Raw genomic sequence first — 25,137 nt, forward strand, 5'->3', positions numbered from 1 at the left:
TGCCTTTAATATTTCCCATCATCAGGGTCTTTTCCAATGAGTCAGTTCTTGGCATCAGGTGGCCAAGGAGACAAGGTGGCCAACGAGCTTCAGCTTTGGCATCAGTCCTTCCAATGAATATTCAGGGCTGATTTCCTTTAAAATGGACTGGTTGGATCTCCTTGCAGTCCAAAGGACTCTCAAGAGTCTTCTCCAACACCACAGGTCAAAAGCATCAATTCTTCTGCGCTCAGCTTTCTTTATAGTCCAACTCTCACATCCATCAGATCAGATCAGATCAGATCAGTCGCTCAGTCGTGTCCAACTCTTTGCGACCTCATGAATCGCAGCATGCCAGACCTCCCTGTCCATCACCAACTCCTGGAGTTCACTCAGACTCACGTCCATCGAGCCAGTGAGGCCATCCAGCCATCTCATCCTCTGTCGTCCTCTTCTCCTCTTGCCCCCAATCCCTCCCAGCATCAGAGTCTTTTCCAATGAGTCAACTCTTCGCATGAGGTGGCCAAAGTACTGGAGTTTCAGCTTCAGCATCATTCCTTCCAAAGAAATCCCAGGGCTGATCTCCTTCAGAATGGACTGGTTGGATCTCCTTGCAGTCCAAGGGACTCTCAAGAGTCTTCTCCAACACCACAGTTCAAAAGCATCAATTCTTTGGCACTCAGCCTTCTTCACAGTGCAACTCTCACATCCATACAAGACCACAAGAAAAACCATAGCCTTGACTAGACGAACCTTTGTTGGCAAAGTAACGTCTCTGCTTTTGAATATGCTATCTAGGTTGGTCATAACTTTCCTTCCAAGGAGTAAGCGTCTTTTAATTTCATGGCTGCAGTCACCATCTGCAGTGATTTGGGAGCCCAAAAAAATAAAGTCTGACACTGTTTCCACTGTTTCCCCATCTATTTCCCATGAAGTGATGGGACCAGATGCCAAGATCTTTGTTTTCTGAATGTTGAGCTTTAAGCCAACTTTTTCACTCTCCTCTTTCACTTTCATCAAGAGGCTTTTTAGTTCCTCTTCACTTTCTGCCATAAGGGTGGTGTCATCTGCATATCTGAGGTTATTGATATTTCTCCCAGCAATCTTGATTCCAGCTTGTGTTTCTTCCAGCCCAGTGTTTCTCATGATGTACTCTGCATAGAAGTTAAATAAGCAGGGTGACAGTATACAGCCTTGACGTACTCCTTTTCCTATTTGGAACCAGTCTGTTGTTCCATGTCCAGTTCTAACTGTTGCTTCCTGACCTGAATACAAATTTCTCAAGAGGCAGATCAGGTGGTCTGGTATTCCCATCTCTTTCAGAATTTTCCAGTTTATTGTGATCCATACAGTCAAAGGCTTTGGCATAGTCAATAAAGCAGAAATAGATGTTTTTCTGGAACTCTCTTGCTTTTTCCATGATCCAGCAGATGTTGGCAATTTGATCTCTGGTTCCTCTGCCTTTTCTATGACTACTATATATACCATAGCTTTGACTAGATGGACCTTTGTTGGCAAAGGAGTATGTACTGCTTTTTAACATGCTGTCTAGGTTGGTCATGGCTTTTCTTCCAAGGAGCAAGTGTCTTTTAAATTCATGGCTGCAGTTACCATCTACAGTAATTTTGGAGCCCAAAAAAATAAAGTCTGTCACTGTTTCCATTGTTTCCCCATCTATTTCCCATGAAGTGATGGGACCAGATGCCATGATCTTCGTTTTCTGAATGTTGGGTCTTAAGTCAACTTCTTCACTCTCCTCTTTCACTCTCATCAAGAGGCTCTTCAGTTCCTCTTTGCTTTCTGCCATAAGGGTGGTGTTATCTGCATATCTACCGGTATTGATATTTCTCCCGGCAATCTTGATTCTAGCTTGTGCTTCATTCAGCCAGGCATTTTTGCATGATGTACTCCGCATATACATTAAATAAGCAGGGTGACCATAAATATCCTTGACGTACTCCTTTCACAATTTGGAACCAGTCCATTGTTCCATGTCTGGTTCTAACTGTTGCTTCTTGACCTGCATACAGATTTCTCAGGAGGCGGGTAAAGTGGTTTGTTATTCCCATCTCTTTAAGAATTTTCCACAGTTTGTTGTGATCCACACAGTCAAAGGCTTTAGCACAGTCAATGAAACAGAAGTAGATATTTTAATGGAGTTCTCTTGCTTTTTTTGTGATCCAGTGGATGTTGGCAATTTGATCTCTGATTCTTCTGCCTTTTCTTTTTTCCCAACGTTTCATATTTATTACTGGGTCTCAGACTGATAGTGAGGAAATAACATCATGAGTCAAGCATTACAGTAGTGATGTTCTCATTGTGATTTGGCTGCTTAAAAAAGTGGTCTTAACATGTTAAGACCACTTCTTATAGACCCAGCTTGCTTCTTATAGACCCAGTTTGGTTCTTCTCCAATGTCCTCTCTTGGAGTTGTACCTGATTTTATTGCCAGTTTTCATTCGAATCCATTGAGGAATGGGACGATTCTGCTTTTGTTTCTTGGCCAGGAATCGCTTGATCCTGAAAGTCTTGTGAGAAGACATGGTGAGGAGAGAACTCAACCGCACATAGGATGGCAGAGAAGAGAAAAGAGCTCTTCTGCCTTTTCTAAGTCCAGCTGTACAAGAAATGTACAACGGTCAAGAAATGTACAATGCACTTTAAGATGGAGAAAGAACAGAGAATCAAACAGTATACAATTATTAAATAATATAAGTACTATCTTATAATATAAGTAATCCAGTCTCATAAAAATGCTTGACTGCAAGGAGGCACAGAATTCTCCAAAATGTACACCATGAATATTTTTTTAAAGTCTAGTTGATTTACAATGTTGTGTTAGTTTCTGTTGTACAGCAAAATGATTCAGATATATATATACATAATATGTGCCTTTGTATTCTTTTCTATTATGGTTTATGAAAAGATATTAAATACAGTACCCTGTACTGTACAGTACAACATATTTGTTTATTTTATATATAGTAGTATGTATCTGCTAATCCTAGACTCCTAATTCATCCTTCCTCCACCCCCTTCCCCCTTTGATAATCTTAAATTTGTTCCCTTGTCTGTAAGTCTACTGCAGTTTTGTAAGTTCATTTGCATCATATTTTAGATTCCACATATAAACGGTATCATATATTTGTCATTCTCTTTCTGATATGATAATCTTAATATGATAATCTCTAGGCCCACCCATTTTGCTACAAATGGCATTATTTCATTCTTTTTTTGGCTGAATAATATTCCATTATGTATATATACCACATCTTCTTTATCCATTCATGTGTTGATGGAAACTTAGGTTACTTACATGTCTTGGCTATTGTAAATAGTGTTTCTATAAACATTGGGGTGCATGTGTCTTTTCAAATTAGAGTTTTCATCTTTTTCCAAAATACACAAGCAGCTCATATAGTGAAGTGAAGTCCCTCAGGCGTGTCTGACTCTTTGCTACCCCGTGGAGTATAGCCCACCAGGCTCCTTTGTCCATGGGATTTTCCAGGCAAGAATACTGGAGTGGGTTGCCATTTCCTTCTCCAGGAGATCTTCCTGACCCAGGGATCAAACCCAGGTTTCCTGCACTGCAGATGGATTCTTTACTGACTGAGCCACGAGGGAAGCCCATTTTCCATAGTAGCTGTACCAATTCACATTACCACCAACAGGATAGGAGTGTTCCCTTTTCTCCATACTTTTTCCAGCATTATTATTTGTAAACTTTTTAGTGATGGCCATTTTGACCAGAGTAGGTGATTCCTCATTGTAGTTTTGACTTGCTTTCATCTAATAATTAGCAATGTTGGGTATCTTTTCATGTGCCTGTTGGCCATCTGTATGACTTCTTTCGAGAAATGTCTAGGTCTTATCCCATTTATCAGCTGGGTTGTTTGGTTTTTATTACTGAGCTTTATGAGCTGTAGGCTTCCCTGGTAGCTCAGAGGTTAAAGCATCTGCTATACTCCACGGGATAGCAAAGAGTCAGACACGACTGAGGGACTTCACTTCACTATATGAGCTGTTTGTGTATTTTGGAAATTATGCGCTTGTCAGTCTTATCATTTGCAAATATTGTCTCCCATTCCATAGGTTGTCTGTTTAGTTTTCCTTATGGTTTCCTTTGCTGTGCAATAGCCTATAAATCGGATTAGGTCCCATTTCTTTATTTTCGCTTTTATTTCTATTGCCTTGGAAGACTGACTTAAGAACACATTGCTAAGATTTACGTACCAGAATGTTTCACCTATGTTCTCTTCTAGGTACACTATGTATCCTTAACTTCCATGTTTAAGCCAGTTGCTATTCACCTCAAACCTACAAGTCCAGTAAAGTCAATATTTACAGCAACTCTTCCAGTTCTTCACTTTGCTCTCTGTTAACTCATTTCCCATTCCAGCGCCTTTGGACTAACTGGTTGCCTTCAGGATCTTCAGCTCTTCCTGGTTCTCCTCGAGTATTCTGGCTTTGATTTGCCCCATCAGCTCTCCTCACTTTGGACTATCTTCTGTATAAACTGGCTCGAATCAACTCCATGAGAACCATGTGTCCTGGCTCATTTCAAGGCCATAAAAGCAGTTCCAGGATAAATGAGGAACCACATCAGAAGTCCCTATGAATCTTGGGTGACTTATGGACTTATGGAATTATGGATGAGGGATAAAGCAGTGGCATAGTTTGGAACTGGAAATAATGTCCAAAACAAATAAAGACCTGTCACCAAAAGATTAAAGTCCAAGCCATTACAAAATAGCTGCATAATAATAAACTGGAAAACATTTGTTGTATTTTCTGTTGTGCAGTAGGTACTTAGTGCAAACAGATATTTAAAAAAAAATCTGTTGAATGAATGTGAATGAATAAGGGACGATATAAAGGATTTGCAATTAAAATATGATTAGGAATCAATTCGACATAATCAACACTTTTTTTAATACTAGAATTAGTCACTGGGGGATCCCATTCCTGGGAATAATCTCCAATGTGGGAAATAGATTATTATTTAATTGAATAGCTTAGGGTATGAAGTTATCAGAATGAAATTGGCTTCTAAAATACGTTGGTACCCACAAGGAAAAAAGTTCATAAATTCTAGAGAAGATGGAGAAATTAAGAGCTATCTTTTCAAGTTTTACTTCTGCTTGGGTTCTCTCTCATTCTTGCCTCTAGCCATTTATTCTTTATGTAGTGCAAAGGGCAATTCCTTGAGATAAGATCTGGTTTTGGAGAATCTTTTGAAAAGTCTTTCTCTTGGTCTTAGTTTCTTTATCTGAAAAGCAAGAGATTTGGAAATGATCCCTATGGCCCCATCTAGCTCCAAAGTCCTTGAGAACCCACTTGTTCTTAAAGTTGCCTTCTGAAGGCTCTGACCATGTTTCCATGATAGCTGTCAGTTATTCACATTTTCGGACATAATTTCAATCCCTTTTTTCCTATCCCTCCAAAGATTTTCATCTGTGACTCTTTCTTTCCCAGCACTCTGAATTGTTCCTTCCCATGGCTTGGTTTGTTTGCCTTTGTCATCATTCTCCCCACCCCACCTTTGCCCTTCACTGTTTGTATCTCATTTGTTGATTTGCTGATTTTCTTTAAAACAACTAACCTTAGGCTCTCTGGAACTTTAGCAAATTGTTCCTATAATTTTTTCCTTCAAAACACAGGCACATATCCTACCCACCAACCCCGACCCTAGGCTTCTCCCCCTGCCTGCTAGGCTCATGCCTTTCCCCCACAACCTCCTGCTCCTGTACCACAACCTTGACCTCTTCACAAACTCCATTTCCCCTTTATTTAACAAGAGTAATATTGAGAAACCAAGGAAAGCAAAAAGAATAACTTCTCTCCTTTCTCTTATGAATGTTTAAATCCCTGCCATCTTTTGCCAAATGAACTCCGAAAAGAAACCTCAGACAGGACTCAAACTGAATGACCTCCTTGATCCTCACTCCCTCCCTCTGCCCCTAAAACACCATGGCAACTGTCACCTGAAAGAGGCCACGCAGAAATCATCTGATAAGACCAGGGATCGCTTGCCAGTGCTTTCTTATTTTATAAAGTTCTGCAAAGGGCACTCTTCCCTTACTTTTCATTGCCTTACTCCCTAATGAAAGACCACTGGAATATGTGGTAATATATGTAATTAAAAGAATCATAATTTGTAGATATTTACTTGTGGGTCTTCAAATTTTCCTTGCAAGTTGAAAGTTCAAGTCATACTACAGGTCTGCACCCAGAAAGTGAGGCCTATAACAGACAGAAATCAGGGGGATGGCAATAAATGGTCACACTGTGGTGAAAAACACGGGCTGTCAAGTCAGGTATTGCTTGGGCAAATTTCACTCTGTCACTTATCAGCTATCAGACCTTGAACAAGAAAGTTACTTTGTCTCTTGTGCCTCAGTTTCTTTACTGCAAAATAGGGTGTTCTGCTTGCCTAAAATGGGGATTATATAATACTCCCTCGCAAAGTTATTTAAAGGATTAAAGGAGTGTGATACAATCAAAGGGTGTGATACTGCAGAGTGCACCTTAGCTATGATCAGCTATTGTTACGGCTATCATAGAAAGGATACGTGTCATATCATAGAACGGTTTCTAGATTCCTAGTTTTGTTCTCTTGCAATTAAAATCAAATTCCTCATGGGATTCCAACTCCTAGGAAGGTACAGGAAGTGCTTCCACAATGCCTCCTCTTCTACAAACTAGAAAAAGAGGAATGCTAACAGCAGAGTATTGTCCTGAGAGAAGAGGCCTTGAATGAAATGCCAAAGAATTTCCTGGACCCCCATTCGACTGAGGTTGTATTTTTAGAGCAAAAGCCACTCTGAGTTTAGAAACGCTTTTCAGAGACTTCAAAGTGTATTACTCTCAACCACATCAACAAACATTTGGCCAACAGTAGTACACACATTTGGGAGGCATCTTGTTTACTGGGACCACAGACTGGACTCACTTCATGTGTACATGGATTGCCTTGTAATCCCCTAGGTATCTACAACCTGGTTTCAAAAGCAACAGTCAAGCTCAACTGTCTCAAACTGCAAAAGAATCATTTAAGAGTTTATTTTTAAATCTTAGGCTTCAGACTCAGAGACTGATTAAGGAGATCAGGGATAGAGGCTAGGAATGTGAATTCTCCATAAATTCCCCATGTGATTACCTGTGATTACAGTGAACCCAGAGGAGTTACAGAGCTCTGGGAATTAGCATCCCTGACTGGGCCCTCTTCTTTCTCTTCCTCAGAGGATCTCATTCCAATCACCTTCTCTTTGTTTCTCACAGTTTTGGGCTTCTTTGACTGCACTATTGTGCTGATATCACAAAACAACGTGCAGGAAAATCTCTGAGAGTCAAACATAATGACTGGCTTGAGCAGTAACATTCAAGTATACTTCAATTTTTTCCAAAAGCAACAACATATCTTTGCTTTTTAAGGACATATTTTTTGATAATAAGAGTACCCTAACATCCATTTAAACTAATTCAGAGGCAACCTGTGCTCACAAAGGAAGGATACAGTGTCCTGCTTGAAAAGTAGGAGTCCTGAGCAAAGTCCTGCTTTGGCCCCATGATGTAAACACCCAACAGTATTTTATCCCTTAAGAGAGGAAAAATTTTAAGTCAATAGGGAAGCCAAAATAGAAAATATTGGTAAAATTAGCAAATATCATAAAAAGGAACCACAAAGCCAGAATAAAGAGTCCATCTTCACCACCAACTACTTCCTGCCCAAAATATCCTCCCACTCCACCCCCCACCCCCAGAGCCTCTCAGGTTTCCACACAGGGGAAGGAACTGGGGGTAGGGTGCTAGGGTAAGTCCTTTTTTCCCATCCTTCATTATCTTCAATGCCGAGTGTGCCTCTTGAGCTTTTTGGGAACTTAAATGCCTAGTTTACAAGGTCAAATGACTATGGAACATTTTCCAAAAATTAAATCACCAATTACAGAAGGAAACATGCTGTTTTCATATTCTCTTCTTCTACTAAATTTCTCTCAATCTCTCTCTCATTTCTCTCTCCTTTCGTTCTCTTGCTCTTTCTCTCCCTCCCTTCTTTTCTCCCTCTCCCTCCCTCTCTCTCCTCCCCCTCCCTTCTCCACTTCACCACACACAGAAACCCCTTTTCAAAGGGGCTTTTTTCCAACTCAGTGAAGTAAAGTCTTTGCCCCTTTGTGGGGAAGGCTCATTAACATTCCCACAGCAGCATCTCTTCAAGGATTTTACTTTTGTAACTCTGTGGGGAGGTCAAGAGGCCACAGTGGAGAGGTAAAAGGAAAAAATGGTAAATGGGGGAGGGCGGAAGAAAGGAGAGGAGGGGAAAGAGCCCTTCCTTTCACAATAAGGACAGCAAGAAAGAGGGTGGACCAAAGTAGGGAAAGACCAGACAGACAAGACTCAGGAAAGACATGAATACTGGACCCCCAGATGTGCCCTTGGAGATCTCCAGACTCCTAAGGAAAGCAGAATGCTATGTTCCTTCTCTCATTTCTTTTCCTCAAAGAGGAAGTACCTGATGGAAACAGTGGAATTATAGCGTGACAAAACGCAGTCTATTCCACTGAGAAATTAGAACTTTCCTGGCCTCTGTGTTCCCATTTCCTCCACAATAACCTAGTGATGAGTGCACCTGTCTACCACAAGGAGGTTAACAGGATGAATAAGACAATGTTAGCAAGAGTTCTGAGGACTGCCCATGAGGGAGCCACTCAAGGTCCTGACCCCAAAAATCTGGGAAAATAATGGAGACTCCATGAACTCCAAAGCAAAGATCAGAGTACTCCCCAAATCTCTTTAGATGGGGGTAACTGCCTCTTTTATCACCAGCAACCCCCCTACCATCTGTCTTTCTCTCTCCCTTTCTTACTACTGCCAAACTAAGTTGCACTTGTGTAAGGGAAGAAATGAAGGAAACTCCAAGTGTGCACCCAACACTTTGTGAGCTTTGCTTTTCTCTGAAGACACAGCCATCAGATTTACATCACTCAACTCCAAAGGGCAAAATAATTCCCACTTTGCTAACAGATGGTGTTTCTGATGCTTTCTTCTCTTAGCCAGTAGAGTAAAAGATAAATAAGTTTAAACGAGAGGACCTAGGCATTATAGCTAGAAGATAGGGCATATCTGGATAGTCTATGTAAAGTGGTAACATTAGCACCGAAAATTCAGGGAGGAGCAGCAACGTCAGAAGTTAAAGAACAATAAATCAATCACCCTTAAATGTGCAATCTGAATAGGAGAGACTCGGTTGGCTCATTGGCAATGATGGTTTTTTGTTATCATTGTTTGGCCATATCACATCTTAGTTTCTTGACCAGGGATCAAACCCACATCCCCTGCATTGAATGTGCAGAGTCTTAAACCACTGGACCACTGGGCAAGTACATCAAATGATATGTTCTTAAAGATCAAATTTAATATCCACAAAGAAATTCTTTCCACAGAATCCTTGACAACTGTTTTCAGTCTCTATGAGAACATGTCACAAAGAGCTCACAAATTTACAGGAGAATCCATCACACTTTATAAAGTTCCTTTATACTGAGGTGAAGGTGCCTCCTTGTAACTTCTGTTCTGGTAGTGCGTGAATGCTCAGTCATTTCAGTCGTGCCAGACTCTTTGTGACCCCATGGACTGTAGCCCACCAGGCTCCTCTGTCCACAGAATTATCCTGGTAAGAATATTGGAGCATGTTGCCATTTCCTTTTCCAGGGGATCTTCCTGACACAGAGATCCTACCTGTGTCTCCTGCATTGGCAGGCGGGTTCTTTACCACTTGAGCCACTAGGGAAGCCAATGTCTCCTCTAGAGTACCACAGAACTCTTCTGTGTGATATTCTCAAAGGTGGCATCCCTTCAACTCTGGGAGCTGGAAAGAAGTAGGAGACACAGAAGAGCCCCTGACCCTGTAGGTATTTTAAATGAGAGTCCTTAAGATCAATCATTTTCATTTTACATGCTAGGAGTTTGGTGGCATATTGAGAGAAAAAAAAAAAAAAATGCTAGACTACTGTCAGATCCACCTGGCTGCCAGGGCTGTTTCTGTTACATCACAGCTGTGCAATGTTGGACAAGTTACTTAACCTCCCTGAGCCTTTTGGTTCAGCTGTAAAGAGGATCATCTATAAATAGGAGTAGTAAAACTGGCTGTGCTAACCTCAAAGATGTATTTCTCAAAATATGCCCCATACACGAAAATATCTTATAAATTTTAAAGAGGTCTACATATATATAATGATCATTTTTTTTGGTCAGCCTTTCTCATTTTTGACTGGCAAGTAACTAAGTTCTTGGCCTTATAATCAGGATATACCAGAAAGTTCTCATTTCAGCTTATACCCCAGAAGCAGTCACATCTTCCAACAAGGTGGCACAGAATCATGAAATAACCAGAAAGCACTGTGAAGAGCTTAGAGGAAGAGTTAGAAAAACAACCGAGGGACATTTTCTGAACAGACAGCAGAGCGAGAGGCCCGGAACCGGGCAGGGAGGAGAGGGTTAAATCCTTTCCTCTGCAGTACAAAAGAAAAGAGTGTGCGGAAAGATTAGGATTTTTGCTTTTACAATGGCAGCTGCAGAAGCGTAGGGAAGAAGCTGAAGAAAAAAAAGGGGGCGTCTCCCCTTTAAAGACTTGCAGAGATTGAGAGAGAGTCAGAGACTGAGAATCAGAGCGCGCTCGTGTCTGTCTGTCCGTCCCTGGGAAGCGAGAACATCTCTGCTTCACAGTGATTGGCATTGGGGGAGAGGCATCAGTTGGCTTCAGACCCAGGGGGGAGACCAGACCAGGTCACCCCGATTCAGACTAAGTGAGCGTTGTCCCTCCCTGTCCCACCTCTCTCTACCCGGGAATGTCTCGGCGAAAGCAGCGGAAACCCCAACAGTTAATCTCGGACTGCGAAGGTCCCAGCGCGTCTGAGAACGGTGGGTGCCGGGGAGGGGTGGGGGTGGGGGCTGAGTCCAAGCCTGTGTGGGTCAGGCCAGGGCAAGGGGAGGGCACCCGGGCCATGGGCGAAACCAGGGGGAGGACTTGGTCACTAGGGGGTTGAAAGAGTTGAGTTGCAGGCAGTAAGGAGATGATGACCTGCACTGGAGAGAAGCCCCGCTTGGCTTTTCTCAGGGTTGATTCTGTTTGTTTTCCGTGTTGCTTTTCTTTGGATGAAATGGAGTTTTCAAACTGGCTCTGTCTCCCCACCCAAGAGTTTTCTCCCCAGGTCCCCCTTTGCTCACTGGTCTTTGTGCCCGTTGCTAAGTAACCTTCTCAGACCTGAAGACCCGTCTCTTAGGGGTGGGATTTTCCCCCCTTTTCTTTCTGGAGAGTTGGGTTGCAAGAGAATGAATTGGATGAACGTGAAGTTTCCCCTGAGGGAGAGGAGAAAAAAGTTTCTTATTGTTGGGCTGAGCAGAGAACAGATCAGAGCTCCCAGAGGGAGAGAGCTAATGTCGGTCAGATGCAGCCTGGTTTGGAGTGCCTATCTGTGTCACCTGGGGTAGAGGTTGGAGGAAAGGTCTGGATGAGGGGCTTAGGCGGGTGCTTCAAGGAAAGCCAAGCTAAAAAAAACCTGTATGTGTTAACATACATGCATGTTAATACATGCATATAATTTTATGAGAATATTATCATTTATGTAACAGATTTTCTTTATGAGGGGGGAACTTTTCATGTATTCTTATAACATTCCAGTAAGTAAGAGGCAGCCAAGAGAGCAACTAAGATACTGAGCAGTGACATTGCTCAGTCTCAAAAACAGGCATAATCAGGAAAGAAACCTTGATTTCATGATAATCAGAACTAGCAGTACACACTCCACCTAAATTAGGGTTTTCCAAGCTTGCTTGGTTGTGGGTAGATGTGGGCTAGCGTCTGGGAATCTGTATCTTTGCAAATATCCAGGTACTTCTTAGGATTGAGCAAGTTTTGGATAATCTGGTATGGCTATGTATTTCACACTGGCTGAGGGATAAACTATTTATTTAGCAAATAGCTGATTCACCCAACAATGTAGTATAGGATTAAACACAAGGATTCTGAAGGCAGAATTTCAGGATTCAAATCCTGGCTCTACCTCTTGGTTAGCTGTGCAGCCTTTGTTGATTTACTTTGCTTTTCTATGTCTCAGTTTCCTCATCTGTAAAATGGAGATGAATATACTGACTACTATCTCATTGGGTTATTGAGTTAATACATGTTTTAGTACACTTATAGAAATAACTAGCATAAATAAGTGCTTAATACAAGTGGTACAGTCCCTAGCATAAATAAGTACTTAATATGTGAGTATTATTATTATATGTGAATACAGTGGCACTTCCTGCAAATACTGAAATAAGACAAAAGCTCTGGGAACTCTTGGTGAACTTCAGCATTTCTTTATGAGATATGTGTCATGGAAACCTCTAGGATAATGTATTTGTAGTGGCTAAAACTAAAACATGGATTAAATTTACCTTCTCACCTGCTGTAAAAAAAAAAAAAAAAGACTTGAGATCAAGTCAGTGTGCCACATGCTACAGACATATTGGCTTTTGTGTAGAACACATCCCCTTCAAGTCAGTGCTTTACTGGGATCCCACTGTGCCAGTATTAAGAGGTTCATGCTGGTGGCATCCTTCCCTCCTGGGACACATTAGCCCCCGCTTAATGCGGCTGCAGGCCGGATGTTTCCTCCCGCTGCTCTACAGGAGACTTCCCCCAGAGCCTCGGAGTTGCCTTACAGTCCTGCTCCCCTGCTGGTTGGATTGCGGAACAATACTGAATTCCCCCAGAGGCGTCCTCCTCTCCTCTCTCCCCTCTCTCCCCACTTCCTCAGCTCACCCATTCCCTACACCACTGCTGAGGAAGAGTCTGGGAGGAGGCTACAAATTCTTTCACTACTGCCCTGAGAGGATTCTCCAGCCCCCTTGAGCTGTAGCTCCCACTTGTGGCTGTGAACACCTGGGGGCGCGGAATGCTGCAGCAAAGCCGTCCCCATGGAAACAGTACAGGCTTGAACTCAGTGGCAGCAAAGAATTTCAGTTGAAATTTTCCCTTTGAGCCATAAAAGTTAAAAACATAAATGTCAGGAGCAAGAAAGCAGTAGTTAACCTTAAGAAAGCCTATGGGTTTTCTGTTCAGAATTCTCCTGAGAGAGAAAGATCCTTGCGCTACTAGCATGACCTGGGGTGTAATGGGGTCTCATGTAAGATGAGGTGGCTAATATTTGATCAAATCTAAAATTCCTTTATGCTTTCATAAGATATACAGATAGGGTTTCTATTCACTCACGTGATCTTCAGGCTCCTGAGTTTTCCTTCTACCCCAGGGACATTTTTTTGTTCTGCACACCCCCAAATTAGGTAGGGAGGGCTCTTATTTGGGGGCTCTTATGTGTGCCCTTTTACAGGTGTACCTGTGGAGCTATGGGCATCATCATGACCATCAGCAGACATTTATTTAGTAGGCTAGGGTGCCACTAAGGCTTTCAGGAGTCTTTGCCTTCCTTTAAGCAATGTTTACCATATGTGACAAGCAAATGCTGAGCCTTTGTTGCACATTTTAAAAGCCTCATCTCTGCAGTGACCTAAGATATCACCAAGACACAGTCTGAAAAACCTGTTTTCCAGCCCTCTTTTTGTTCAGCTTCCCTGACCAGAACACCAAAAACCTAACAGAATAGTAATCGCACATAAGTGATGAGAAGGAAATAGTCTATTTACTTAAAAACTCTGGAGAGAAAAAAAAATTCCTCTCTTCCCTACAGAGTCTAGAAGTCGGGAATAGAGAACATAAGGGATGTAAATAGGGAAAATGTAAACCAGTGCATCTGGGAAATAAAGGAAACCATCGGAAACCCAGATATTTAGTGAGAAGGAGAAACCAGGACAACAGCCAAACAGATCTAGGGGGAGAAATGGCAGTTGGCAGATATCAAGAGCAGCAAAAGGGGAAAGAAGGCAAAAATAGAGTTGTGAGGGTCCTGTTCTCTTTACAGCATCCTTTCTTGGAGTATTGATGCCTGAGCCTTTAAGCCCTAGGCACTCCTGGGTCAAAAAGAAAACATTTCTGAGTAGATAGAAAGTACTCAGGCAGGGTACAATAGAGCACTGGATAAGGAAACACAAAACCTGGTTTTCAGTCCGGCTTGGACTTGGAAGTTTTGTGACCTTGGACAAATCCAGCCTTCTCCCAGGCTTCAGGTTTTAGTCTTTACAGAATAATACTCATTGCTAATATTTGCAGAGCATTTACTATTTGTCAGGTACTATGCTACGCCCTTTATATATATTTTTTTGTTTATTTCTCTGCTATTATTACCTCCATTAAAGTGACTTTAATTTATGGTGATACAAAACAAAATTTTTCATTTTTAAGCATACAATTCAGTGGCATTAAGTATATTCACAATTCTGTGCAACCATCACTACCATCCATTTCAGAGCTCTTTCCTCTTGCAAAACTGAAACTGTATACCCATTAAATAATAACTCCGCATTTGCTTCACCCAACCCCACCAGCCCCAGGAAATCACCATTCGACTTTCCGTCTCTGTGAATTTACCAATTCTAGGGATCTCACATAATGAAACCATACAATATGTGTCCATTTGAGTGGCTTATTTCCATCTGGCTTATTTCACTCAGCACAATGTTTTCAAGTCTCATCTATGTTGTAGCACTGTATAAGAATTTCATACCTTTTTATTGCTATACCCCCATTTTAAAAAGAAATCCAAGCCTTAGGGAAATTAAGAAACTTTTCCCAAGGTCACAAAGGTTAGAAAGCGCTGGCACTTTAACTGAGGTCTGATTCAGAGTGACTGAGTCACTCTGCTCAGTGAGAGGTCAGATCTCTAAAGTCACTTCCAGTTTCAAAACAGTATGAATTCCATGTTAAGTGCCGAGTCCTTTGATATCAGAAAAATGCCTGTTTTTAAAAAAAAAACCTTTTTTGCGTGTGTTTGATCGAAGATATTCGTATTCTGGAAACATATATTTTTCTCACTTAGCACCAGATGTACCTGTGCCTGTTTGTCCACTGCGTTGCACAGGTCAAGGGTACACTTACTAGGTGTGAGCGACAGAGGGGTATGTGGATGCATTTAGGAGAGAGGAGTGAGGAAGAGAAGATCATTTATTCTCCCTTAGAAGTCCTCTATAGCAGCAGTTACAGAATCAACTCATAACTGGGGACACTATCAATTGGTGTTGGTCCAACATTAACAGTAAGTTTAGGCAGAGCAACCAGTCCATTCTGAAGGAGATCAGCCCTGGGATTTCTTTGGAAGGAATGATACTAAAGCTGAAACTCCAGTACTTTGGCCACATCACGTGAAGAGTTGACTCATTGGAAAAGACTCTGATGCTGGGAGGGATTGGGGGCAGGAGGAGAAGGGGACGACAGAGGATGAGATGGCTGGATGGCATCACTGACTCGATGGACGTGAGTCTGAATGAACTCCGGGAGTTGGTGATGGACAGGGAGGCCTGGCATGCTGCGATTCATGGGGTCGCAAAGAGGTCGGACACGACTGAGCGACTGAACTGAACTGACATAGTATGCTCATTTCTTTAATGGTTGGATGGTGCCTAAACTCTGTGTAGAACAAAGCCTTCCATTTTACAATTAGAAGTATGGCTCAAGATGCACATACAGTCACTTAAACTCATAGTCGAGTGAATATCATGTCAATTTCTGTTCATGGAAGCAGGGTACAAGAGAGTTAAAATGTACCTGTGGTCAGAGTAGAGAGAGAACCCGACAGGCAGATTTTATTTTGCATGGAGCAACTCATTTTACTTATGTCCTAATTTTGGTAAAGTTGAACACAGGTAAGATTTGTGACCTTCCCCGGTGGCTCAGCAGTAAAGAGTTCACCAGCAATACAGGAGAAACGGATTTGATCCCTGGGTCGGGAAGATCCCTTGAAGAAGGAAATGGCAACCCACTCCAGTATTCTTGCCTGTGAAATCTCATGAACAGAGGAGCCTGGCAGGCTACAGTCTGTGGGGTCACAAAAGAGTCAGACATTACAGCACTTTCTACTTTTCCACTTTGAAGATTTGTGAGAAGCAGGGTGGAAGTTTTGCTGGGAAAGGCACTCCTCTGATATACACTATGGATCTCCTCCTTGGCTGTACATTGGAATCACTTGAGGAGCATGACAAACATTGATGCCTAGACCCACCCTGGCCAGGCTTCCCAGGTGCCGCTAGTGGTAAAGATCCCACCAGCCAATGTAGGAGACCTAAGAGATGCAGGTTCGATCCCTGGGTCCGGAAGATTCCCTGGAGGAGGAAATGGCTACCCTGTATTCTTGCTTGGAGAATCACATGGACAGAGGAGCCTGGCAGGCTACAGTTCATATCTTCACAAAGCGTCAGACTTAGCATGCATGCACACACAGCCTGGCCACTGGGATTTTTAAAAGCTCTTCCAGTAATTCTAGTGGGCAGCAAAGTTTGAGAACCTCTGTTCAAGTCACTGCTACCCACTGATTTTTCTGTTTTCTGAGCCATCCTTTCCCAAGTTTGATGAGCCACCAGATTTAGACAGTCACCTGATTTCATTTTTCTTTGTTATTTCAGCTCTTTATAAATTTAAACCAGCATATCCAGATCTCAGTCCTGTGTCCATCCCAGACTTTGCATGTGACCCAGGATAGCTTACTTCACCTTATCTGCTATCTAGGGACACCATTACCGGGTTTGTTTAGTCCTGTGTTTATGATTTCATTCGTGTCTGCCTAAGAATCCCACCCCCCTTTTCAGGATAGGCAGTGAGTGAAAAGTGCTGAGAAATAGAGGGCTCCTCTTACAGGTGGCTGTTGATCCATCACCTTTCAACAGGGACTGAATTTACCTTTAAGAAGAGTGCAGATCAAATTACGCATCAGAAAGCAAGTTTCATTAAAGAGCAAGAAAGGGGACAGTGTTTCCCAGGAGAAGATGAAAAGAAAAGGATTTCTTTTCTTGTTGGAAGACTTGACAAAACAGCAACTTGATATCAAACGTTCAATGCTAATTAACAAATGCTCAGTAGAAAGCGTCCATCTGATTCCTTCTTTCTCACTGAGGCCACAGAGCAAATGGCAGGTAGGAACCACACAAGGCCCTTTCTCTAGTTTAGGGAAGCTACATAGTGTTGATGTGCTTGGGAAAGTATTGGACAGGAGTCAAAACTCTGAATGCTTGCTGCACTGAATTACTGTGTGAATTTGGAAAAGTCACTTAACCTCTCCAAGCTTCAACTTCCTTATCTGTAAAAATAAACAACATTGCAGTTTACCTGTGACTTACCATAATTGACACAGAATCCCCTCTCCCTCCCTGGTCAGGTCTGGAAGCCTGGAGCTCCTCTGTTTCAGAGCCATTGTCCACAGTGTCAAGACACTTGTGTTTATCTGAAGTTTCAAAACAATTCAGTACAAAGTTTTCAATGAAAGTGGACATTATTAATATATTGTACTAATATTAATATTCAACTATGTCTATATTATATATACAACTCAGTGTGTGTGTTCAGTCATGTCTGACTCTTTGCAACCCCATGGACTGTAGCCTGCCAGGCTCCTCTGTCCATAGAATTTTCCAGGCAAGAATAATGGAGTGGATTGCCTTTTCCTACTCCAGGGAATCGTCCCAACCCAAGAATCAAACCCGTGTCTCTTGCCTCTCCTGCATTGGCAGATGGATTCTTTACCACTAGCGCCACCTGAAAAGCCTAATATTAATATTACACTACACTAACATTAATATTTGGGGAAGGAGATGGCTATTACAGCTCCCACCCCAAAAGACTTCCTACTCTTAATATAAGCCAATGATATTAGCCTCAGAAATGAATAAGATTGCTAATTCCCTGGCAGTCCAGTGGTTAGGATGCCACACTTATGCTACCAAGGACCTGGGTTCAGGGAACTAAGATCCTGAGTAAGCCGTACAGCTTGGCCAAAAATAAATAAAGAAAGAAAGAAATTAATAGGCAACATGAAAACAGACCTAATTTGAATATATATGTATTTTAGCTTATTTTGTTTTTTTTTTTTTGCCACTGAACGATAAGTTCTTTAATTCATAATATTTAGGACTCCTCCCAAAATTTGAAGTCCTATATATACATATTATTTTATCCCCACTATATTTCTCTGATGAAGCCAACATAGCTACAATATTACCACTTTACAAAAAAGGAAATGGCAGTGTAGTCATGGTGTGACTGCCCACCACACCTCAATTTACCAGCCAGGCAAGAACGGAACTGGGATTAGAACAAGGTGGATTTACTGATGCCCAGGCAAACCACAGACCTAAGGACTTGTTGTCACCACCTGTAAGCTCTTTTAAGGAAGTGGGAAAGCCTTTAAGGCTCATTTCAAGATAGGAAGGGAATGCAGAGTACCTGGTCCAGGAGGCATTTTACCCGCTTAATCCTCTCTCCGAACTGGAGGCCACCTCTGTGCAGTGAGCAGGTGTTAAGTCATTTCTAGGCATTCAACCCAGCCTGGGGCTAAAAGGGGCTTTAGGCCCCGAGAGGCTGCCTGGTAGCTCCCTCCTACTGCATTTTCCCCATTGTTTCAGGAGGAGCTCCCGTCCCCCCGGGGTTAAAGCTAGGTGGGCCTCTGCAGGCTAGCATCTCCCCCAAACCGCACGTCCTTAATAGTGTCTGCGTTGCTAGAGAAGGACAACGGAGGAAGAAGGGTAGAGAAGAGGAAACTAAATAGGAGATGGCTCCTTAAATAAGCATGAACTCTATAAATGAGGTGTGGGCCGGGTGATCCGTGGAATAACTTGCATTCAGCTATTATTCTGGGGGAGGAGGGGCGGGGAGTAAAGGGGCTTAGTGTTCCGCAGAGAAGAGTCCTGAATCGACTTCCTTGGAAATTCTACCTCGCAGCCTCCCACCCTAAGAAGCTTCTATTGTAGAGGGGGTGTGGGGGTAGGGTGGGAATGGAGGTGAAGAAAACAGGACAAAACTTGGGGCATTTGAAGGGGCGGTGTGAATGTGTGTAGATAAGGGGTGGATTTTCTGGGACCCCCCTCCTGCTCTGGCCCTCAGACCACCCTCTCTGGAGTCCACGTTTTCCAGGCTCAGCGGATCCTTTATCCGAAGAAAAATAAGAGAAGCCTATCGCTCTGCTCTATTGAGCAAGGCTGTGTTTCCTACTGTGCCCCCTTGAGCTTGCTGGGGAGGTGGGCGGGCCGGTCTGGGCAAAGACATCTGGAGATGGGGGGAGCTAGCAGAGGGCAAGGATAGGTGGACCCCCACCAGGCCCCACAGCACCTGTCACTGAGCCTACCGGAAACCCTCCTGTGCTCTGGGCTCCCGCCCCCGTACACCCATCCCCCGCCCCCCCCCTCCTTCCCCAGCTCCCGCCTCCCTCCCCAGCAGCTCCTCCCCACAGACTCCCCTTCCCAGCAGCTCCTCCCCCATCTCCCCTCTCCCAGCTTTCCGGCTCCAGCTCCTCCCCTCCTCCGCGTCTCCTTGCTCCCCTCCCCCTCCTCCACTGCGCCCTGCCCCCGCCGCCGATCTCCATCTCTGCAGTCTGGGCCGCTGGGTGCAGAGGCTGCTGCAGCCCGGGCGGCCAGTGCCGCCTCCCCCAATCCGGATACCCATTGTCTCCCACTCCACCCGGCCCTGTACCTCCCGCACAACCATGGCGCACGAAGCCGGGAGGAGCTCTCGTCTCGGGGGGCCCTGCGGGGAGCCGGCGGAGCTTGGAGGTGCGGTAGGGCCCGGCAGGGGTAGGGGTGGAGGGGGCGCGCGGGGCGAGGGGGGAAGGACTTTCGGTGGACGAGATAAAACGCACGATTCTCTGCCCAGGACCCGGTCCTCCCAGCTAGTCCTTCCGCCCGCCGGTGACCCGGGGTGCGAGGGGATGGAAGGGGGACAGTAGCTTGTGCATGCCCACTCCTCCCTGGCCCCCAGTGCTGGCGTGTCGTGTCCAGGCGGGTCAGCCCTGAGCTCTAGCCTTCTGCACGGCCTGATGGTGAGCTCATCTCCCCACCCCCACTAGCGGTTACTGGGCTCGTTGTTAATTACAGCCTGTGTATACCCATCCCAACCGCACCACCCACGCTCTCTCCTTGTGTTCTCCCCCAGGTGATGTGAGCGAGGACGACCACCCCCAAGTCTGTGCCAAGTGCTGCGCACAATTCACTGACCCAACCGAATTCCTCGCCCACCAGAATGCATGTTCTACTGATCCCCCTGTAATGGTGATAATTGGGGGCCAGGAGAACCCCAACAACTCTTCGACCTCTTGCGAACCCCGGCCTGAGGGCCACAGTAGTCCGCAGGCCATGGAAGCTGAGCAAAGCAACCCCTCGGACTGCGCGTCCTCTGTACCCACAGATCCCACCTGGGGCCCAGAGCGGAGGGGAGAGGAGTCGTCCGGGCACTTCCTCATTGCTGCCACAGGTACAGCAGCTGGGGGAGGTGGGGGCCTGATCTTGGCCAGCCCCAAGCTGGGAGCAACTCCATTACCGCCGGAGTCCACCCCTGCACCCCCTCCTCCTCCGCCTCCTCCTCCCCCCCCAGGGGTAGGCAGTGGCCACTTGAACATCCCTCTGATCTTGGAAGAACTCCGGGTGCTGCAGCAGCGCCAGATTCATCAGATGCAGATGACTGAGCAAATCTGCCGGCAGGTGCTGCTGCTAGGCTCCTTAGGCCAGACAGTGGGCACCCCTTCCAGTCCCTCGGAGCTGCCTGGGACAGGGACTGCCTCCTCCACCAAACCCCTGCTTCCTCTCTTCAGCCCCATCAAACCTGTCCAAACTGGCAAAACACTGGCACCTTCCTCCACCTCCTCCTCAGGGGCAGAAGCACCCAAGCAGGCTTTCTTCCACCTTTACCACCCCTTGGGGTCACAGCACCCTTTTTCTGCTGGTGTGGTCGGGCGAAGCCACAAACCCACCCCTGCACCCTCCCCGGCCCTGTCAGGCAGCACGGATCAGCTGATCGCCTCGCCTCACCTGGCTTTCCCAGGCACCACAGGACTCCTGGCAGCGCAGTGTCTTGGGGCAGCCCGGGGCCTCGAGGCTGCTGCTTCCCCAGGGCTCCTGAAGCCAAAGAATGGAGGTGGAGAGTTGGGTTATGGGGAAGTGATGGGCCCCTTGGAGAAGCCCGGTGGGAGGCACAAGTGCCGCTTCTGCGCCAAAGTATTTGGTAGTGACAGTGCCCTGCAGATCCACCTGCGTTCCCACACAGGCGAGAGACCCTATAAGTGTAATGTGTGTGGCAACCGCTTTACCACGAGAGGCAACCTCAAAGTGCATTTCCATCGGCATCGGGAGAAGTACCCACATGTGCAGATGAACCCTCACCCGGTGCCAGAGCATCTAGACTACGTTATCACCAGCAGCGGCCTGCCCTATGGTATGTCGGTGCCACCAGAAAAGGCCGAGGAGGAGGCCGCTGTGCCGGGTGGAGGTGTGGAACGCAAGCCTCTGGTGGCCTCCACTGCTGCCCTCAGTGCCACAGAGAGCCTCACACTGCTCTCCACTGGTGCAGGCACCACTACGGCCCCTGCGCTTCCTGCTTTCAATAAGTTTGTGCTCATGAAAGCGGTAGAGCCAAAGAATAAAGCGGATGAAAACACCCCGCCCGGGAGTGAGGGCTCAGCCATCACCGGAGTGGCAGAAAGTGGCGCAGCAACCCGCATGCAGCTAAGTAAGCTAGTGACATCGCTACCCAGCTGGGCCCTGCTTACCAACCACTTGAAGTCCACTGGTAGCTTCCCTTTCCCTTATGTGCTGGAGCCCTTGGGGGCTTCACCCTCCGAGACCTCCAAGCTTCAGCAGCTGGTAGAAAAGATTGACCGTCAAGGAGCTGTGGCAGTGGCCTCTACTGCCTCGGGTGCCCCCACCACCTCTGCCCCTGCAGCTTCATCATCAGCCTCATCTGGACCCAACCAGTGTGTCATTTGTCTCCGGGTGCTGAGCTGTCCTCGGGCACTGCGCCTGCATTATGGCCAGCATGGAGGTGAGCGGCCCTTCAAATGCAAAGTGTGTGGCAGAGCTTTCTCTACCCGGGGCAATCTGCGTGCACATTTCGTGGGCCATAAGGCTAGTCCAGCTGCCCGGGCCCAGAACTCCTGCCCCATTTGCCAGAAGAAGTTCACCAACGCTGTTACTCTGCAGCAGCATGTTCGGATGCACCTGGGGGGCCAGATCCCCAATGGTGGCACTGCACTCCCTGAAGCGGGGGGAACTGCCCAGGAGAACGGCTCTGAGCAATCGACAGTCTCCGGAGCCGGGGGCTTCCCCCAGCAGCCATCCCAGCAGCCATCCCCAGAGGAGGAGTTGTCTGAAGAAGAGGAAGAGGATGAAGAAGAGGAAGAAGATGTGACCGATGAAGATTCTCTGGCCGGAAGAGGCTCTGAAAGTGGAGGTGAGAAGGCGATATCCGTGCGAGGTGATTCAGAAGAGGCCTCTGGCACTGAGGAGGAAGTGGGGACTGTGGCGGCAGTGACCACAGCTGGGAAGGAGATGGACACTAATGAGAAGGCCATTCAACAGCCGTGTCTGCTGCCACCACCACCACCTGACACCCTGGATCAGACGCAGCCAATGGAGCAGGGAGGCAGTGATGCTGCCGGAGGCACGGAAGAAGGGGGAAAACCTGAGAGGAGCTCCAGCCCAGGGTCAGCGCCGGCCCTTGAAGGGGAAGGCAGCAGCACCCCGTTGGTGGAGGAGCTGAGCCTGCAGGAAGTGATGAGAAAGGAGCCCGGGGAAAGCAGTGGCCGAAAGGCCTGTGAAGTGTGTGGCCAGACCTTTCCCACCCAGGCAGCTCTGGAGGAGCATCAGAAAACCCACCCCAAGGAGGGGCTGCTCTTCACTTGTGTTTTCTGCAGGCAGGGCTTTCTCGAGCGGGCTACCCTCAAGAAGCACATGCTGCTGGCCCACCACCAGGTACAGCCCTTTGCCCCCCATGGCCCTCAGAATATTGCTGCTCTTTCCTTGGTCCCAGGCTGCTCACCCTCTATCACTTCCCCAGGGCTCTCTCCCTTTCCCCGAAAAGATGACCCCACCATCCCATGAACCAGTTTTTCTGTACCTGCTGCCCCTTGACCCAAGGAGCAGGAAGTGAGAGCTCTGTAGAAGGACCTCCCAGATGTATGAGCGTTTATTTGTCTGTTTCTCTGAGTTCTTAGATGTCCTTAATGACTTTTCTCTAATCCCCGAGCTTCGAAATTGCTGAGCTCACGGCAACTGCCCCCTGAGAAACTTTTCTTCCCTCTTCATTCATTGTACCTGAGGAAAATAGATTCGCTACAGCTTTTACATTCCCAAGAAGAACCCTTTCCAGCTTCCCTGAGAATGACCCTTCTTCCCTCTCCTCTCCCCTTTGGCAGGTGCACCTGAGCACCCACATATGGAATTACAGCCCACCCCGAAGGGGGCAGCACCTGTCCCTGGAGGGCCTAGGGCCACTCCTCTCTGGTGACCAGGTCAGCCTGCATGACTTCTTGTCCCAGGGCATTCCTTCCCAGCTGGTGAGGGTGGGCCCGCTGTCTCTTTGGAACCAGGACACAACCTTCCTGTCAAGTGACCTGCCCACCAAGCCCCAGACTTCCAGTTCCATCTCCATCTCCACTGCCACTTCAGGCCCTGCACCAGCAGTGCTGTTTGGCCCAGGAACTGAGGCTGGGAAGTTGCCTCCAGCAGTGGTGGGATCCAGAGAAGCCAAGGAGAAGAGAGCTCCCCTTTTCTTCTTTAGGCCTCTTGCATCCAAGACAGTGCCTGGGAAGCCCATCTTAGAAGAGAAGTAGCACATTGTACATTCCTTCTCCTTCCGCGTGCCAACAGTGAAAATGGAACAATATCTGTCTCTCGTGGCCCAGCCCCAGGGGGTAGGGAGAAATGAAAGGCACAGGACACTCTTCCTGCTAGTAAGGCACTCGTGTCTTAGTCACATTAAGGCAAAGGTGTTGGCTGCTTAATAGGCCAAGATATTCTGAGCTTCTCATATCCTTCATCTTTGCCTCTCACAGTTAGCAAACAAGTGGATTTCTTGCTGAGAGGTCTCCCATGGGATGGCTATTTGGGGGAAGGAAATGTGAAGTTCATATCTTTAGCAAGCATTGTTCATGAGGGTAGTTGAAGGACTAATGGAAAGTTGAGTGTTGTAAAGCATAAGGCTTGCTGCAAACCTGTATGATTAATAAAGGGGCGAGATGTAAAGGAGGAGACCTCAAATTCTTGATTGGATGGGTCGATGGGTCGCATGAATGTTCTTTTGGACTCATGGTGACTTTAGTGTGCCACAGTGCACTGTGGATCAGAGGGGTTTCCTAGCACTAGTGTGCTTCTAGTTTTAGATAACTCCCTCCTTTATTCCCTAGCCCCTGTATTTTCCTTATCTTCCTCTCTCAAGGTCCACTTCCTCCCCATTGTGCCTGCCCATGGACCTGGGTTTGTGTCTTTGCCACTGTCTGGTTAATAGAGTCCCAGACTTTGGGAGAGGAGCCCAGGTGCTGTCCTCCCTGCCTCTCTGTCTTGTAATGAGATGTAGTATTTACTCTTAACATAGGATCATCTGGAACAGGAGTTCTGAGGAGGAAGGAGTGAAGATTCTGCTATTGACTGATGTGAGTGATGGCTCCTCCAAAGGTGTAGGCTCCAGAGTTTCCTAACATAGTAAAATGTGAAGACCAGACAAGGGAGATATTAGTGTCTTTCCCTTTTCATTAAAGGTGTTTTAACCAAATATTTGTGTGTTTCTCCTTATTTCATGACTAAATAGCCAGCTGGGGTGTGATATGGTTATTCCCTAACATTGAGATTCCCTTACCACCTACATCTCCTGCCAAAGCTGAACATATGGTGGTGAAGTATTTAATTTGCTCAGCCTTGTCCTAAAACAACCTTCACTGAATGTAATTTCCTTGTTGAAATGGTGTTTGTGTTCTCAAAAGGTAGAGGATTTGCTCATACTTTACAGCCGTTGTCCAGGTTTTCTCTTTGCCTAGATGCTTCCACCACCAAGCTTTTGTATTTTATTTTGTTTTTTGTTTTGTTTGTAGTTTGAACGCTATCAGTCTTTCCTGAAACCTAAGCCAGCCTAGCTGACATCAGTTAATGTGCAGAACGAAGGTGAATTCATCTTTATGATCCTTGGTCTAATATTATAAACATTAAAAAAAAATAATTCAACCCTAATAATTTCTACCAACAAGGTAATATAAA

General features: G+C 45.8%; 2 protein-coding genes and 1 long non-coding RNA gene across 4 annotated transcripts in view; 1 reads left to right on the forward strand and 2 right to left on the reverse strand.

The window, feature by feature from the left end:
- The window catches only part of LOC139185219 (uncharacterized), a 32,466-nt gene extending 14,523 nt beyond the window's left edge, over positions 1 to 17,943 (reverse strand). The window contains exon 1 of the long non-coding RNA XR_011568772.1: positions 17,248 to 17,943. This is a non-coding gene — a long non-coding RNA (uncharacterized lncRNA). The remainder of the gene's footprint in view (positions 1 to 17,247) is intronic.
- Positions 2,332 to 2,572, reverse strand: LOC109564481 (large ribosomal subunit protein eL39-like). The gene has a single exon (XM_070797140.1). The coding sequence runs from the start codon at positions 2,520 to 2,522 to the stop codon at positions 2,367 to 2,369; it is 156 nt and encodes a 51-aa protein (XP_070653241.1). The 5' UTR covers positions 2,523 to 2,572; the 3' UTR covers positions 2,332 to 2,366.
- Positions 10,568 to 24,658, forward strand: SALL2 (spalt like transcription factor 2). Of its 2 annotated transcripts, none has more exons than XM_070797141.1 (3): positions 10,568 to 10,896; positions 20,051 to 22,860; positions 23,304 to 24,658. In XM_070797141.1, the coding sequence occupies exons 1-3, from the start codon at positions 10,824 to 10,826 to the stop codon at positions 23,718 to 23,720; spliced, it is 3,300 nt and encodes a 1,099-aa protein (XP_070653242.1). In that variant the 5' UTR covers positions 10,568 to 10,823; the 3' UTR covers positions 23,721 to 24,658. The 2 variants fall into 2 exon arrangements, with proteins under 2 accessions (XP_070653242.1, XP_019823951.1); XM_019968392.2 differs by lacking the exon at positions 10,568 to 10,896 and adding an exon at positions 19,386 to 19,671.
- The last annotated feature ends 479 nt before the right edge of the window (positions 24,659 to 25,137 follow it).

This window comes from Bos indicus, chromosome 10 (assembly GCF_029378745.1).
Source record: "Bos indicus isolate NIAB-ARS_2022 breed Sahiwal x Tharparkar chromosome 10, NIAB-ARS_B.indTharparkar_mat_pri_1.0, whole genome shotgun sequence".
Lineage (NCBI taxonomy): Eukaryota > Metazoa > Chordata > Mammalia > Artiodactyla > Bovidae > Bos > Bos indicus.

Excerpts from the sequence above, each read along its gene's own strand:
- SALL2 (XM_070797141.1), top strand. The coding sequence starts at position 10,824 with ATGTCTCGGCGAAAGCAGCGGAAACCCCAACAGTTAATCTCGGACTGC. Across the intron at positions 10,897-20,050 it reads TCCCAGCGCGTCTGAGAACG|GTGATGTGAGCGAGGACGAC; the intron begins GTGGGTGCCGGG and ends GTTCTCCCCCAG. Across the intron at positions 22,861-23,303 it reads TGCTGCTGGCCCACCACCAG|GTGCACCTGAGCACCCACAT; the intron begins GTACAGCCCTTT and ends CCCCTTTGGCAG.
- LOC109564481 (XM_070797140.1), bottom strand. The coding sequence starts at position 2,522 with ATGTCTTCTCACAAGACTTTCAGGATCAAGCGATTCCTGGCCAAGAAA.